The sequence below is a fragment of the Galeopterus variegatus genome, unplaced genomic scaffold (assembly GCF_000696425.1).
Source record: "Galeopterus variegatus unplaced genomic scaffold, G_variegatus-3.0.2 Scaffold904, whole genome shotgun sequence".
Taxonomy (NCBI): Eukaryota; Metazoa; Chordata; class Mammalia; order Dermoptera; family Cynocephalidae; genus Galeopterus; species Galeopterus variegatus.
In genome coordinates, this window is record NW_007727015.1 from 207797 (window position 1) to 224060 (window position 16264).

At 36.0% G+C, this 16264-nt stretch overlaps 1 protein-coding gene across 1 annotated transcript; it reads left to right on the top strand.

Annotated features, from left to right (window-relative positions):
- Positions 1 to 23: 23 nt before the first annotated feature.
- NUDT21 (nudix (nucleoside diphosphate linked moiety X)-type motif 21) lies at positions 24 to 16062 on the top strand. Its single transcript, XM_008573335.1, has 7 exons — positions 24 to 286; positions 3838 to 4038; positions 4877 to 4940; positions 5567 to 5656; positions 9950 to 10025; positions 10695 to 10809; positions 12095 to 16062. Exons 1-7 carry the CDS (start codon positions 171 to 173, stop codon positions 12114 to 12116), a joined length of 684 nt encoding a protein of 227 aa, XP_008571557.1. The 5' UTR covers positions 24 to 170; the 3' UTR covers positions 12117 to 16062.
- The last annotated feature ends 202 nt before the right edge of the window (positions 16063 to 16264 follow it).

Here is a 16264-nt window from a genome sequence, read left to right on the forward strand (position 1 = left end):
GCCGCCAGAAGCTCCGGATTCAGTTCCGGTGTGCGTATACCTCCTCTTGCGCTCTCCTGTTCATGGCGGGCGGCGGCTGCTGAGCGGGACGCTGATAACCGCTGTCCACACAGGGAGAGTGTCCCCTGCCTTCCCCTTTCTGTTCGCCGCTAGTACCGGAGGTTACCAGTATGTCTGTGGTACCGCCCAATCGCTCTCAGACCGGCTGGCCCCGAGGGGTCAACCAGTTCGGTAACAAGTACATCCAGCAGACCAAGCCCCTCACCTTGGAGCGCACCATCAATCTGTAAGTGCAGCCCGGCCTTGGCGCGCGGCTTTCGCCGGCGTCCCTCCCCTCGTGAGCGCTCCTGAAGACGCCAGCCTTCTTCCGCGCGCCCCCGATCGGTCGGCGGCTCCACGCCTGCCCACCACCCCCACGCCTGCTCGCGGGTGCGCGCCCTCGTCGCTCCCACAGGCCCCTTTCTATTCCTCCGGCCCCCAGGCGTTAGAGTCTTCTATGGAAGGTTTCCTTTTCTGAAAAGAAGGCTTGTTTCCATTCCCCCGTAGTCAGTCAGTCATGACTAAAACCGAAGCTTGCTTTGAACTCATCCTTTTCCCGCCTCTCCTGAGGTAACCAATATCGGAATGTGGTTTTTATCCTTCCGGTCCAATGTTTATGTTTTCTTACTGCGTATATAGTATTGCTTTGTGTTTTTACTTGATATGAGTGGTATAACGTAGTATCGTTTTTGCAGCCTTCCCTTTTTTCTAAAAGCGAAGATTTCGAATTCTAGCTACAACGCGTAGGTCTAGGTGGGGTTTTTTTGTTTTTTGTTTTTGGCTCTATAATATTTCGTCTTATGAATGCGCGACATGTTCGTCTGTTTAGCGCTTTCTGTCCGGCCCTGTGCGTTAACATGTCCTCTGCCGCAGCGACGGCATTCCAGGCACCCAGTAGGCCCCCGCTTGGGGGTGCGGATGCTCTTGTGGTTGGATTTTCAGACCGTGGAGGGAACCAGAATGTTACCCCAGAGAATCCACTGTGGGCTGTTCAACACCTTTTTCAACACCTTTCTGTTTAAGCATTTAAAGCCATTGCATTTTAAAGTCACGCTCAAAAGTAATCTCGCCACAGCAGGTGATTGGCATTGGAGGTGTGTCTTGCTCAAGAAATTGTCAATATGGCCTTTTTTTTTTTTTTTTTTTTTTTTTTTTTTTTCGTTTTTGGGGGTTTGTTTTTGCTTAAAAATTTTTAAGAATGTCTTTTTTTTTTTTTTTTATCGTTTTTGGGGGTTTGTTTTTGCTTAAAAATTTTTAAGAATGTCTTTTTTTTTTTTTTTTATCGTTTTTGGGGGTTTGTTTTTGCTTAAAAATTTTTAAGAATGTCTTTTTTTTTTTTTTTTATCGTTTTTGGGGGTTTGTTTTTGCTTAAAAATTTTTAAGAATGTCTTTTTTTTTTTTTTTTTTTTTTTATCGTTTTTGAGAGTTTGTTTTTGACCCTAATGGAGGAAAGTGGCCAGTTTATGCTGGTCAGTGTTTAAAAAGTGCAAGGGTTTGCTGATACTGGTGTTTTGATAAGACACTTTAGGTGTTTCTTTGTTTCATATTCAAATAAATGAACTACCCTCCCCTCTCCCCCACCCCAAACCAGAAGCGATTTGAAGTGGAGAAGATGGTTATTATCGTTGTTTTATTTGGCAAAACAGGTGCTGGCTTGGAAAAACTTAGATAATAAAAATGTTGGTTTTATAAAATCTGGAGTTACTTGATAGTTGTGTGTATACAAATTAATGTGTAGCTATTACATTGATAGTAACAGCTTCTGGATTACTTTCAGTGGTAATCTGAACTAGGATCCACAGGTTTTTTTTGATTTGCCTTTGTTACTGGATCAATTTGCATCAAGCCATTATGTAGAATTAACTTGGTGAAATAGTTGTGTTTTAATCTTGCTCCATTAAAGTTACAGGTTGATTTACAGTACTTTTCCTCTCCTATTTAAATACAGTCTTCAGAAATAGTAATTGTGTTGGGAACTTAAATTCACCTGTGTGAATAATCATGTATTAAAATTGGAAAAAAATTCCCTATCTCCCAATACGTTTTCTTTTAGGAATGCTTACTTTGTACCAGGCACTGTGCATAATGCCGGGTGTTCAGTGGTGAGGAAGTAAGATTTAGGCCCTGGTTTGTGAAGCTCACAGTATGATGAGAATAATAAGTATGTGTCTGAGCTGGCACTCTTATTTCACACCTGAAAATTCTGACATTTTGTCCTGATGACATCTCTTTGCTGATATGGGAGCTGGCTCTTTCAATAGAGATAATGTTATGGCTAGCCTTATTTTCTAACTCAGGCTGTGAGAACTCAATGTCAATATATGTAAACCATTTTTAAAATATTGCCTGGTACATAGTGTTGTGTGAGGTAACTGCTGCTGCTAATACTAATGGTGTTAGTTTTAACATTGGGTCCACTGGGGAAGTCCTTGATAATCTAAAGTCTCCTGTAAATGGTAAATTTTAGTTATTTTAGAGCTGCTTCATTTGTGCCTAGAATTTGGCTTCTGGAATTAAAGTAATTTTTTAAGTTTTGGGAACCTTAATTTGTTCCTGTTTGAAGAATAGCTGAGTGGATTAGGTATGTAGTTGTTAATTATTAACGTCAAGGGCTTTTGATAGAATAGATACTTGGGAATAGGCAAGTGTAGCCAAAATATTCTTACTTAAAGGCTTGTAATAAAAGATTTCTTACTGTAAGGCTTATAATCAAGGGGTTTACAAGGTGGCATGTGTGATAAAATATAAATGTGGGATTTTAACTATCTTTAAGGAAAAATTTGTTCTTTACTAAGCAAGATGAAACTGTCTTCAACAGTATGAGCCCTATTTTGAATTCTTGATAAAGGAAGAGAGGATATTAAGGTTAGATATGGTGGGCAGAAGATTCAAATGAGGAGAAGGGAAGAATAAGGATACTGAACAGAATAAATGCCGAAGGCTAAGAAGGCTTCTTAGTAGTTTTAGAGTGGAAAGAAAAGAATGTAGAAAAGTTGGTCTGATGTATATCGACAAAATAAAATTTAAAACAACAAGGTACAGCAGAAGTGGCCAGTTTATGCTGGTCAGTGTTTAAAAAGTACAATATGGTGGGCAGAAGATTCAAATGAGGAGAAGGGAAGAATAAGGATACTGAACAGAATAAATGCCGAAGGCTAAGAAGGCTTCTTAGTAGTTTTAGAGTGGAAAGAAAAGAATGTAGAAAAGTTGGTCTGATGTATATCGACAAAATAAAATTTAAAACAACAAAGAAAAGTTGGTCTGAGAAGGAAAGGGTTTGTGGTGCCAGCAAAATCTGAGGATAGTAACTGGAGAGATGGTGGTGAAAAGTGGTGGCTAAATTTATAGGAAAAAAAGAAATTAGCCATTAACCTCCATAATTAATCCAATTTCTGGTGAGATTAGTAATCAGAGGAATCCAAAGGGACATTAGGCGGGTTGGTGATGTTGGTAAAGCAGCCTTGATCTAAAACAGGATAACTGATATCCAGGTAACCACTTCTCTAAGCCTTTACGGGCCTTAAGGATAGTGGTATCTACGTTTGAAAGTTCAAATATGGTGGAGTAGGTTTAAATATAGAGTAGTAGCTTGATCTGATGGAAGCTCTGGCTTTAAGAGTCCAAAGAGCAGGATCCTAACCTCTGCAGTCTTGTTAACTAGTTTTGTAACTTTGGACAAATTCTGGGTCTCCGACAACAATATATACACTTTTTACCATGGTTTTCTAATATGTGGTTGGTATTGTGGTAAATTATCGTTTTCAGTTCTCATGTTAGATTTTTGTCTTTGGATCACAGATACCCTCTTACCAATTATACTTTTGGTACAAAGGAGCCTCTCTATGAGAAGGACAGCTCTGTTGCAGCCAGATTTCAGCGCATGAGGGAGGAGTTTGATAAAATTGGAATGAGGAGGACTGTAGAAGGGGTTCTGATTGTACATGAGCACCGGCTACCCCATGTGTTACTGCTGCAGCTGGGAACAACTTTCTTCAAATTGTAAGTGTTGGACATTAAGAGCAATACAACTTTTAATAGAATTGCTGTTTTATGCAGCTTTGGAATACAATTTGAGCCCTTAGTCATTTATTTCAACAAACAGTGCTGGTAATGGAGTCTTTAGAAGGATAAAATTATGAGTCATTTTTCTCTAGTGCAGTGCTCATTTATTTTTCTAATTAGAAATCTGCATATTTTTGTATATTGTTGATGTTACTGATTGAGTGTGATAGAAAACCCATGGAAGAGATGGTCCAAGCTCAATTTCTAGATGTCAGTGTAGCAGTACTAAGAACAATTAATCTTTCTTAGGATGAATGGTGTTTCCTGTTCTTAAAATGACTTATGTTTTTGTATATAATTCAATTTTATCATTTAATCTGTTAGTATACATTCGATCCACAACTATTTGAAAAGATTATACCAAAAAGAAAGCTTTCAAATACTTAGATTGAAATTCTTTAAAAATGTCTCATTCTTCAGACCTAAAGAATTTGGTCCATTGGTGTCTGGGCATTTCTGTACTCCATTATCACCAGATAGCTTCTGAAGAGAAGATTGAGATGGACTGTTGGTCAGCAATTATGTATATGCTATGTTATATGTTTTTTTCTTTGTTTAAAACTAGGGTTTGTGTATTGTTAGCCTGGTGAATTAACTTTATGAATTCAACTTTTAGCATATTCTTCCCCTTTCTTTTGACGTCTGTTTTGATTGCCTTGTCATATGACACTGAAATATGGGTCATTCAGTTACTTGATAGAAATAACTATTGTGTTCTTCCCTTTATCCTCCAATTGTATTAAGTTGAAAGCTGAAATTCTTAACCTTTATACAGACCTGGTGGTGAACTTAACCCAGGAGAAGATGAAGTCGAAGGACTAAAACGCTTAATGACAGAGGTATTTTTCTATTTAACCACTTTGACGGTTTTATTGCCCATCAGTTTAATAGATGATTAGAGTACAATGTTTATTTTCTGCAACTTGAACTTATACTTACTTTATCTTAACTTTTTAAGATTGAAATGTTGACATAATAATAATGATAACTAAAAACCACCATAAGTCGAGTATTTATTGTGCAAGACACTGTTCTAAGTGCTTTCCATGCAGTAACTCCTTTCATAATCACAAACAGCTCTTGGAAGAAGGTATTAATCCCATTTTACAGATAAATAAACTAGGGCACAGGGCTAGTTTGTCTTGGAGCTAGAGGTTTGAATGTAGGTAGTTTTATTCCAGAATAGTCCTCTATAGAATTTTAACCAGGTATAACAACAGATTTCTTGGTCATATATAGTTATACTAATACTTAATTGCCTATTTTGAACTAACAGTGCATGTCTTGGGCATAGTGACATAGATAACAATAAAACAAGAAATTTTAGACAGGATATCTATTTGGAAGACACATTAGCCATATGTCTCTATTAGGAATGCTGCCAAAAGTACTCTCTTCACTGAAGAAGTGTATTCATGAGTATGTATATTTAGTTTTTATTGGCTGTATCATTTCTTTTTGATAGATACTGGGCCGTCAAGATGGAGTCCTACAAGACTGGGTCATTGATGACTGCATTGGTAACTGGTGGAGACCAAATTTTGAACCTCCCCAGGTCAGTGTTCAGTTGTATTTGCTGGGCATTTGGGGAAGCAGAAAACTGATTTAATTCCAGCTTAAAGTACAAAGTAGAATTTCACCTGAAATTTCCTTTTTTTCCTCCCTTAATTTAGATTAAAAAAAATAAACAGCCAAGCATTTTCTTTTTAAAAGGAAAATTTCAAACATACAAAAGCAGAGATAATAGTAAAAGTAGATGGATCCTGTTACCTATCATCCACCTCTAATAGTTAGCAAGTCATGGTGAAACTTTTTTTTTTTTTCTTATTGGTTATGAATATTCATGGAGTACAAAGCTGACCGTTACTACTCGTGCCCCAGATGTGATGGCCACATCAATACTGGCAGCGTGCCCATTACCATTATGGTGAAACTTGTTTCATTAACCCCTTCCTTCCACTGTCCCATTCCCATTGCCCTCCCTTTGGATTATTTTGAAGCAAATCCTAGATATCTTTTCAATTGTAAATATTTCAGCATGAATCATAAATGATAAGGATCTTTTAAAAAGCATAACCACAGTACTACCATTATTGTACGAAAAATAAATAATTTTATAGTATCAAATATGTGGTCACTGTTCACATATCCTGATTATTTCAAATTTTATTTTTATTTTTATAGTTTGTTTGAATTAGAATAGTCTCTTAAGGCTATTTTACATCTACAGGTTACTTACCTGTCTCTTTTTTCCACTGTAATTTATTTGTTAATGAAAACAGGCTACTTAAAGTGGTCAGTGTTTTTATTGCTGACTGCATCAGTTGTAATTGAACATGCAGCTCTTCTTTATGTTTTGTAAATTGATAGATCAAGAGACTGGATTTAGACTGAACTAATTTTGGGTGAGGGTAACAAGGCTTATCATAGGTGGTATATTTATCTATTGCGGTTTAACAAATTACCTCAAAATTTAACAATCTAAAACAACAGACATTTATTATCTGATTTTCTCAGGATCAGGCATCTGGGATCTGTTTAGCAGGGTAGTTCTGGCTCAGAATCTCTCATGAAGTTACAGTCAAGTTTTCAGCTGGAACTGCATCATAAAGCTGAACTGCAGCTGAAGGATCTGATCCTAGGCTCACATGTGTTTATTGGCAGACTGCTCTGTTCCTCCTGGGCTGTTGGGCTGAAGGCTACAGTGTTTGCTGGCTATTGACCCAAGGTCTCCCTTGGTTCCTGCCATGAGAATATCTCCAGAAGACAATTCCCAATAAAGCAGCTGGCTTTTGTCAGATTGTGTGATTAAAGAGATAATGAGAGATAGGGTGAGAGCACCCAAGTAGGAGGCTGTAGTCCGTTATACCTAATATTGACAGTGGCATACCATCACTTCTGCTGTACGCTATTGGTCACACAAACCAACCCTAGTACACTGTGGAAGGGGACTGCACAAGGTATGAATACCAGGAGACAAGGATCATTGGAGGTCATCTTGGAGGCTGGCTACCACAGATAGTAGTGTATGCTTCCATCAGGAATTTTATATCTGGTTGTCTTTTTGTAATGTTAGCAGCTCACTGATAATAATTTTCTGGATCTATGATTTCATTAGGGTTGCTGTCCTTAAAGAGAAACTTCTCTCATCAACTACTTGGTTACCCTGAGGTGTATAGTTTGTGTAGGAAAGAATAGATGCTTTTTCTTTACTTGCCAGTTTTCAGAAGAATGAGTTAATTCCTTCACCTCTTCCAAAGACTTGACTATTCAAAAGAGAGAATAAGACAAAGACTTGGATGCAGATAGTTTATTTGGGAGGTGATCCCAGGAAGCAACAGAGTACAGGGAAAGGGAGAACAGAAGCAGCAGAAATCAAAAAGGGTATGTTCCTGATCTTATTGCAGCTTTGGGCAACTGGGCTAATCCTGCCAAGGACTGTTAGGAATGAGGTACATGTAGAATGTACCTCAGAATTGTCCATCAGAAAGATGGAAGGCCGGGAACTCCTATCCCCTACTGGTTGAGGGTTGCATTAACTCCCTTCTACTTTCATGTTGAGTCTGAGCACGAGTTGAGAGACTTCCTAGGCTTTTGAAAAGCTTAGAGGCTGAAAAGCAAAGAGTGGGACAGTGACAGCAAGCAGGGAATTTTCTGGCACTTTCAAACACAGCTGCCCTGAAATCTGAGGATGAGTTACTGTGATGTGAAGCACAAAAAAATGTATTTCAACGACTTTTTAAAGTACCAGTATGACCTCATGGATTTAAATATATATTTTAATCTATTACAATGATTGATAATGTTACCGATGCTCAAATTTTCCTTTTTTGGCTACTGGGGGAACCTCTTAAAGTTGGATCATGAGTTCTTTTGACAAATCAAAAGCCCTTTGACTTTATACGTTCTTTGCCTGAAAAAATATTCCAGGTCAAGCATTGCTCAAAATATCTGCCAAACAAAAGATGTTCTGTCCTCTTCCTTCTGACTCCTGTGTATAGGAGAGGAATAGGAAGGTAAGGGGCTGTGGAAACTGGTGATAGTGCTCACTACCTGAGAATTTCCATGAATACATCTCTTGTGGCTTTAAGAAAGTATAATTGCACATGGAAATACTAGAGTTCCTGGTTCAAAGATACAGAGAACAATTATTCTACTTTTTTTTTGGTTTCTTGCACATTCCTTATTCCAATTGGGAAATGCTCAATAATAACCCCAGAGTTTTCCAGGCTCTTTTTTGAATACCCTCATTCATCTCCCCTACCATGGTCTTAGGTCAGTTCCCTAATTTCACTGAAGCCTAGGGTTGACTCTGGTAGTGCTGGATATAACATAAGGGTAGTGTGTTTACTTAGTAAACCTAGAGTATTAGGTATCAGTGGGAAGAGAGCACAACTTCATCTCCCTATCTCAGTCTTTTTGTGTAAAGTGCAGATGGCTTAGACATTAAAATCAAGACTGGAGGAAAAAATACTTTAAAAAAAAAAAGGAACATGTAGCCTCGAGTGTGTGAAAATTGGGGTAATACCACTCACTTCAATTTGGTCATAGTTGAAGAACTTGTATGACTCTTTTGGCCTGTGCTATTCAAGCCACTTCTTACCTCTTTGTCTCTCTGCTGCTGCTAATGTGTCTGGTTTTATGATAGTGTAAGAGACCTGCAAAGATCAGGACAATTGCTTCAGTTCATTGAATTCATTGTACCCCAGGGATGGCTCTGGTATATAATTATTCTAAGTTGAATACTAGTTAGGTGACAATGAATAACATAGTGCGAAATAGCATGGGCTTTTATAAGTAGATAGAGTTGAATAGATGCAGTTGAATCTTGGCTTCACTACTTAGCTGTGTAATCTTGGGAAAGATACTTAGCCTCTCAACCTAAGTTCATGTATAAAATGAGGATGATGATAATACCTCTTTTTGGCAGCATCTGCTTTTATTCCATTCTACCCTTATTTTTATTTTCAGCACTTTTTAATTTCCCTGCCCATAAATACAACTCCAAGAGCAAAAGTAGATTTCTGAATGTATTGGGAGATGTAGGAGAAGTTTTCATAACATATACAGTAGAATTAAAAAAAATTCCTATCTTAGACTTTTTTTGTTCTCTATGTCAGAATTATTCATTCTCAGGTAGCAACTCCCCTCTCAAATTCTCTTCATCCCTTTAAATTCTCTAAAATACTTTCTCCATTTTCCCAGGCAATTTGGCTTACTTGGCTGGCAGAACTCGGCTTAGACTGCTCATCTGGTGTTCCTGAAGCGAGCACCATGTGGGTGGCGATGGGGGGGTGGGTGTTGGGAAGAAGCAAGGAGCATCTTGTCAAATACCTCACAGGTTATATTTAAACTTTTAACATAGTAAACATGTCTACATCAGGATTCTAGAACATTTAACTTGGTAATGATATTTTTTTTTTAAAAAAAAAGTCTTTTATTAAAAAATACTAATTAAAATTGCTTTGTGTATTTTTCAAGCTTTCCTGCAACTACATATTTAATTGTCTCGAATAGTTGAATGGTTTACTACTTCTTACTTTATAAGATTAAAGCATTTATTTTTTAGTGCATCTGTTAGGTACTAGGTCCTGGTAAAGGGAAGACTAGAAAGTACTAGTATACTTCTAGCAGTTTACACTATATTGGGGAGTAACGTAAAGAAATAGATGAAACCATAGTATGCATGTTAACAAAAAATTGTATTTGGGATATGAGGAACTTGGTCTCAGAAGGGTTGATAGTTTAGCTTAGTGTCTGAAATGGGAGAAATTGATAATTAGAGGCATGGAGGTAAAAGGGATGGTGGCTCTTGAAAACTATAACTTATTCTCATTTGTTGTTTTAGTATCCATATATTCCTGCACATATTACAAAACCTAAGGAACATAAGAAATTGTTTCTGGTTCAACTTCAAGAGAAAGGTAAGTTATTTTATTTTTGAGGGCAGCCATCAAGAAACTTTTATAGAATAAGTTCAAGGATATCTCTTTGTGTTTTCTCCAAGTTTCTTGAATTTTTGGATTTATTGTAGAACTAAAAACACATACCATGTTTATAGAGAATTACCTAGTTTCTCTTAGATGTGCTGGTCATACTACAGGGGAAAAAGTAAAGTTGATTAGAGCCTAAAATACCAGATTATAGTATTTTTAATAATTGCTTAGCTGCTGGTGTTGATTTTCATGTTGTGATAAACTAATGAAAACTTTAAAAGATTTATTTTTTTAAAAATAACATCTTCAGGTCTTTTGTGTGCTTTAATAAGTAATTATTTCATTTCTTATGATGGTCTTATAATATTATCCCAAATAAATTACAAAGCCACAGCTATTCTCTTTTTTCTCCAGGACCAGTACTTACATGGTACTATTGGTTGTTAATAACATGGATCTCTTTAGAGAATCAGATAGTTTCAAATCTGTGACTATGAACTCTAGCTTAAAAGACACAACCAAAATGTACTAATGAGAATGATCTTTTTTCCTTAAAAGTTTTTCTTAAATGTAAAATTGGTGATAAATTTAAAATGAAGTAGAAGCAGTGATTACGTAAGAAAATATAGGAAATGAATACTGTTTTGTTTATTTTAGCCTTGTTTGCAGTCCCTAAAAATTACAAGCTGGTAGCTGCACCATTGTTTGAATTGTATGACAATGCACCAGGATACGGACCCATCATTTCTAGTCTCCCTCAGTTGTTGAGCAGGTATGGAGAGTTGAACATTTTGTGGTTCATTCATATAAACTATCAGAATTAAAATATTCTGAGCCACTTGACAACGGATAGGTCATGAATTTTGATCTTTAAGGAAATTAAGATAGTAGATGGACTGTTAAGTTATGTGTGAGCCAAAGATCAAATGTGACTGACTAAAAGTGCCCCCAAACTCTGAGTTGTAGCATGACAGTCTGGTATTTGTGTAACTGCTTTTCCCTAAATCTGATATTGTCTGCAGTTAATTTTGAAGTCTTTATTCAAGGAAGAGATGGTAAAATAGTAGTCAACAATGTATAAATATGAGGGGAGTTGTCTCAAAAAATAAAAATTTTGAGAATTGAATCTCTTGGTGTAATATATTCTCTTTCCTTTTTCAAATTTACTGTATTTAGGCCCAGATTGGGGCATGTGGGATTAGGTGCTGAATTTTTACATGGAGTTTGAATTTTTAGGCAGATAGAGTGATGAGAAATGCATTTATTAAAAAGTTGACTTGTACTGGTTCATGTCCTTGGAGCCAGCCACAGATAGGAATTGCAGAACAACATAGTGGTTAAGAATGTAGATTCTGTGGTCAGTGTTTGGATTTGAATCTCACTTTCAATACTTCCTGTCAATGTGACCTTAGACAAAATATTATACCTATTTGCCTGTTTCTTCATCTGTAAATGGGAATGGTAGTCCCTACTTCAGAGGACTTTTAAGACCAAGTGAAAAATTTGTATTAGGTGCTTAGAACAGTGCCAGGCACTTAGTAAGTACTTAATAAAAGTTAGTTTAAAAACAATTGCAATAGCGATTTTGGCTATCTATGAACACTAGTTGAGTATGAAATTGGTCTTTCTACTTTGTCACTAAATCAGGCTTCATCTTTTGCTCCTCTCCTTTAGCTCCCTGATAGGTTACAAATTGAAGTATGGTATATAAGAAAAAAATCATATTATTCATTTGTTTAAACACTTGTCACAAGGTGCAGGAACTGTGTTGAGTGGTCAGAATATAAGGATGTGTAAAAACTTTTTCTGCCTTTAAGTAATTTATTAGGGAATAATTAGTAAAATTTACATTCTTAATTTTTTCTTATTGTAAGTATTAAACAATACCTTTATTTAATGCATAAGGTGTGACTGGTGAGAGAAAAGTATGTTGGTGTAAAAAATGCCAGACATGTCAATGGAGGGTAGAAATATTCAGATAAATTTCCATATCGTCTAAGGTAGAAACTATGTAAATAATAGTTTTTAATAAAGGTTTTGTTCTTTTTAAAATTCAGGTTCAATTTTATATACAACTGAATTCCTACGCAATGGAGAAGTAAAAGAAGCCGTCTCTGTGAGCACAGCTATACACAGTATAGAAGAATAAATGTGGTAGAAAAGTTTTTTGGTTTAATTTCTTTCCCAATCCCTAAGTTGCCGCCTACTTTCTATGGTTTGAATAGTAAAGTTAATATGAAGAACAAGATAGTGGTGTAAACAAATGTGATAACATTTATTTACTCTTCGTTCTACTCATATTTTTTTGTACAACATTAAAGAAAATGGACTTCTATTTGTATTTTTTTTTTTTTTAATTTCTCATTAAACTTTTAAAATTCTTATAGGTGAGGATTGTTTTTTTTCCTCCCTCTTGGGCTGGTGAATGTTAAGACAATGGCAGGTTTAAGTTAGTAAGGTTTATGGAACCCTTTCTCCAATACCATTCTTGGGAACATACTCCAATACTGTGTATAGATCTTTGTGATGAGGATCTTCCATTTCTTTTGGAACTATATTTGTGTGATTGAGTTCAAGGTGCAACTCCTGTACCAAATTTTACACTCTAATGAGTTATATGAGGGTACTTCAGAAAGTTCAAGACAGGTTTGTATCATCTTTTTATTTTTCCATGAACTATTTGAAGTACCCTTGTATTATAGAGAACTTCCAGTATATTAACTGACTAGTACATTTTATAACCATCCAGGCCTTAGTTCACAAGCAACAGAACTTAAACATCTGGGAAACCATTCAAATTGGAGAGGTCAGCAAAGTCGAGGGAGTTGGCATAAAAAGAGAAAATTGAGAGCACATTTAGAGTTTTTTTCTTCACATAATGGGGATATTAATTATTTGTGTTGTGACTTAGAGTTATGGTAAAAATAGTGATCTGTGCGGGAAATTTTTGAAAGTGGCTGGATTAGGTTTTGAACTCTTAGATTGCAAAATTATTTTAATTATCTTGAAGTTATATGCACATAGATGTAAATTTGGTTTTAACAAGTGACAAAGCTTTTCAAAAATATTTTGGAATAATCTGAATCAACTGAAATCTAGAGACAGGGTAGGGGATGAATTTGCCAGCCTAAGAGAAAACTACCCAATTTTAAAAAACTTTTTAAAACACTGCCAAATTAGGATCAAATTTTGGGAAATAAAAAGAAATTTAGGGCATACAAGTTTGCTGGTTGTGTCATTGCTTAATGGTCAAAGTATATTGTGTATGCCTTACTACAGACTTGTTGAATGTGGGCTTAATGTAAAAGAAATCTTGCAAGATGTAGCTACTTAAAGAAGAAAGATTGGAGTAGTAAAATTTTTCATAGATAAACAGAAATGAACTTTTGATTAGTTGTCACATTTTTATGGTACCAATCACAGCGCTAGTCTCCGTAATATTGGGTGATATCAAAGGTATGTCATATATTCTTCTCTATTTGAACTTGAGAAAATCAGGCCAGGAGTGGCTGAGCAATTATATTTATAAACACTCAATTTTATTTAGTTGAGGTCATGTCAAACCTTCATGTAGTTGTGAAGTAGTGACTATAACAGTACCTATGCTTAGTAGCAGATGAGCACCAGCCTCCATGACCAACAATGACCAGTGATTTCATTTGAAAAAGCCACTAGTTCTGTAAATAATCCTCTTCCCTCAAGAGATAACAGTTCTGCCCCTTTGGTTTACATGAGCATATTTCTAATATAGTATGATTCTACTGGTAAACTCACTGATTAGCTGAGTCCTTCAGTTTATCCTTCAGATTAGGGATCAAGTCCTTTAGATTGCAGAAGGCAGAGATAGAGACACGTTGATCCAGCTCACCTTCCGTGATTGCTTCTGGCATCTGAGTGAAAAGCTATGGCAACCACATTTCAAATGTTAGCTCTTGCAATTTGGGGAGGGTGGAAAGAGGTGGACTTTTTTTGGTGTGATTTATAAAGTGCTGTCAGTAAGGAGTGTTTGAGTTGAAGTGTCATCCAGGTCACTTTTGTCCTTTGTAACCTAAGCTTTGACCTAAAAATTATTTCTGTGTCCTTTTTTCCCAATATAAGTGCTTAAGTCAGTCATACTAGGGCCTTGGTGAGTAAAACCTTTTATTCAGGTTGGCTGGGTTACTAACATTGGGATGTAAGAAATCTGGTTTTGAATGTAAAATTTATAACACACAAGCAAATTTTTTGGCAGCTGGCCTGTATGGGGATCCAAACCCTTGATGTTGGTGTTATAACACCACACTAACCAAATGAGCTAACCAGCCGGCCCTCAAACAAGTTTTAAAAACTGTTATTGGTTTGATCAGTTATGGGTAGATCCTAGTACTCTGTTTTAGGTTTCCTGATGGAAATAGTAGAACTAGGGGTATTCAAATCTGGTATGTTCTTAGAGTATTAGAAGAAGGTACAAGGACACTGTTCAACACTAAGCTCTTTTGATATGTAAGTTATTGATCATACTTCTTCAAGAACTAACAGTCTTAAATAGTGCATTCCAATTATCTACATACTAAATACCGAACAGTTTTAGCACAGCCTTTATAACACCAAGGTCATGAGTTCAGATCCCTGTACTGGCCAGCTGCCTGCCCCCAACCCATCCCCAAATGAATAGTTTTAAAATGAGCTGTTGATCAACAGACCTATATTTCTGAGTGCCTACTGTGTTCCAGGTTTGTCTACAGATGAAAGCCCTCTTTCGCATTGTGTAACTACAATATATGCCATCTTATTTTCCCTGAGTAACCCAAGTAGTGCATATTTTATATAAAACTAAGTGGCACTGGAAAATGTTTAATAGATTAGAGGAAAAAACTAAAAAGTTTTACTCAACCGTTTGAAGTCATATTTAGGATTGACATCCCTTTAGAGAAAAGTGGAATTTGCTTTTTTCCCCCTAAGTGATGAAGACCTTTGTGATTTTTAAAAAATACAGAACTATCATAATGCCATTTTATCTATGTGAAATTGTACTGTTAATAGCATAATTTTTATCATTGTGTTACCTTGTAATTAGCATTCAGTTATTATTTTGGATATTTAAGTGTTCCATTAAGTTAGCATTGTTTTTGGACAAAATGTGGCCAAATTAGAAAGTCTATTTTCTTTCATGTTTAATTAGAACTGAGAGGTAGCGGTCCTTCCAATTCATCAGGCTAGCAAAAAGTCGGCTTAAAATTCCCTTAAATGATGTGATTTTATGCTTCAGCTTTTTAATGACTATTTTTTTTAGAGTACCTGCTCAGTCACTTGAGATAAAATGCTTGGAGTAGCTCTTCCATATTCGAGTTCCACAAACTTAATGTTTTTACAAGTGTTTGGAACAGTATGTGCTAATCAGTAAGATTACGTCAGAGTTTGCAGTTTTGTGTGTTGTATTGCCGAAGAAGGCTTAATGTTTTTTGACTGATTAATACAAGTCAGCTTCTGTAGCATAAGATTTGATTTTCTCATACTTATCCGTTGTTTTACATCACTTACTTGAGTTAAATTGGACTCATTTCAAGTAGTTTGCCCTTGTTTAAATATGTGATGAGAAACAATACTGTAAGTTTACTTGAACCATAAACACATTTTAATATTAGCTTGTATTATGTTTATTAAGCTTGTTTTTGTGAAAAAACTTAACTGAAACCTAGATAAGCCTAGATTAAGCCAGTGTAGGTGTGTTTTGTATTTTAGTGATGGATTGTATCTTAAAAATAGAGATAAGTTGGGAAAATATAATGAGTATGCTGTTTTGTTAAGGGAAAGATCAATGTATTTAAAAACTTAAACTTTTGGTTACAGTGTTCACATCATACTATATGAGCATCATTTATAATTTGGCTTTGAGAACTTTGGTATTGTTTGTAGAAAATGTATAAAAGAAACTGAAGTTTTGGTTATATTTTTATATTTGTAAAGTAAAAGTTTGATTAAAATTGTCACTGTTCTTTTTTATTTTATTTTATTGTCATTTCAATAAAAAATATTTGAAACAGAATGACTCTGTGATTGTTTTGAGATAGTCCTGTATGTGTGGCTTCTAACCTTGGTGTGCCAGTAGAAATCCCATATGGTGCTTTTTCAGTGTCAGTGGCCAGAGCCTTTGGATGAGAGACAGTTTGGCATAACAGCAAGGGCCTGATGGTCTGGGCCATGGATATTACCCTCCCCTTGTGCTCCCCCATTGTGTGTTAGCAGTG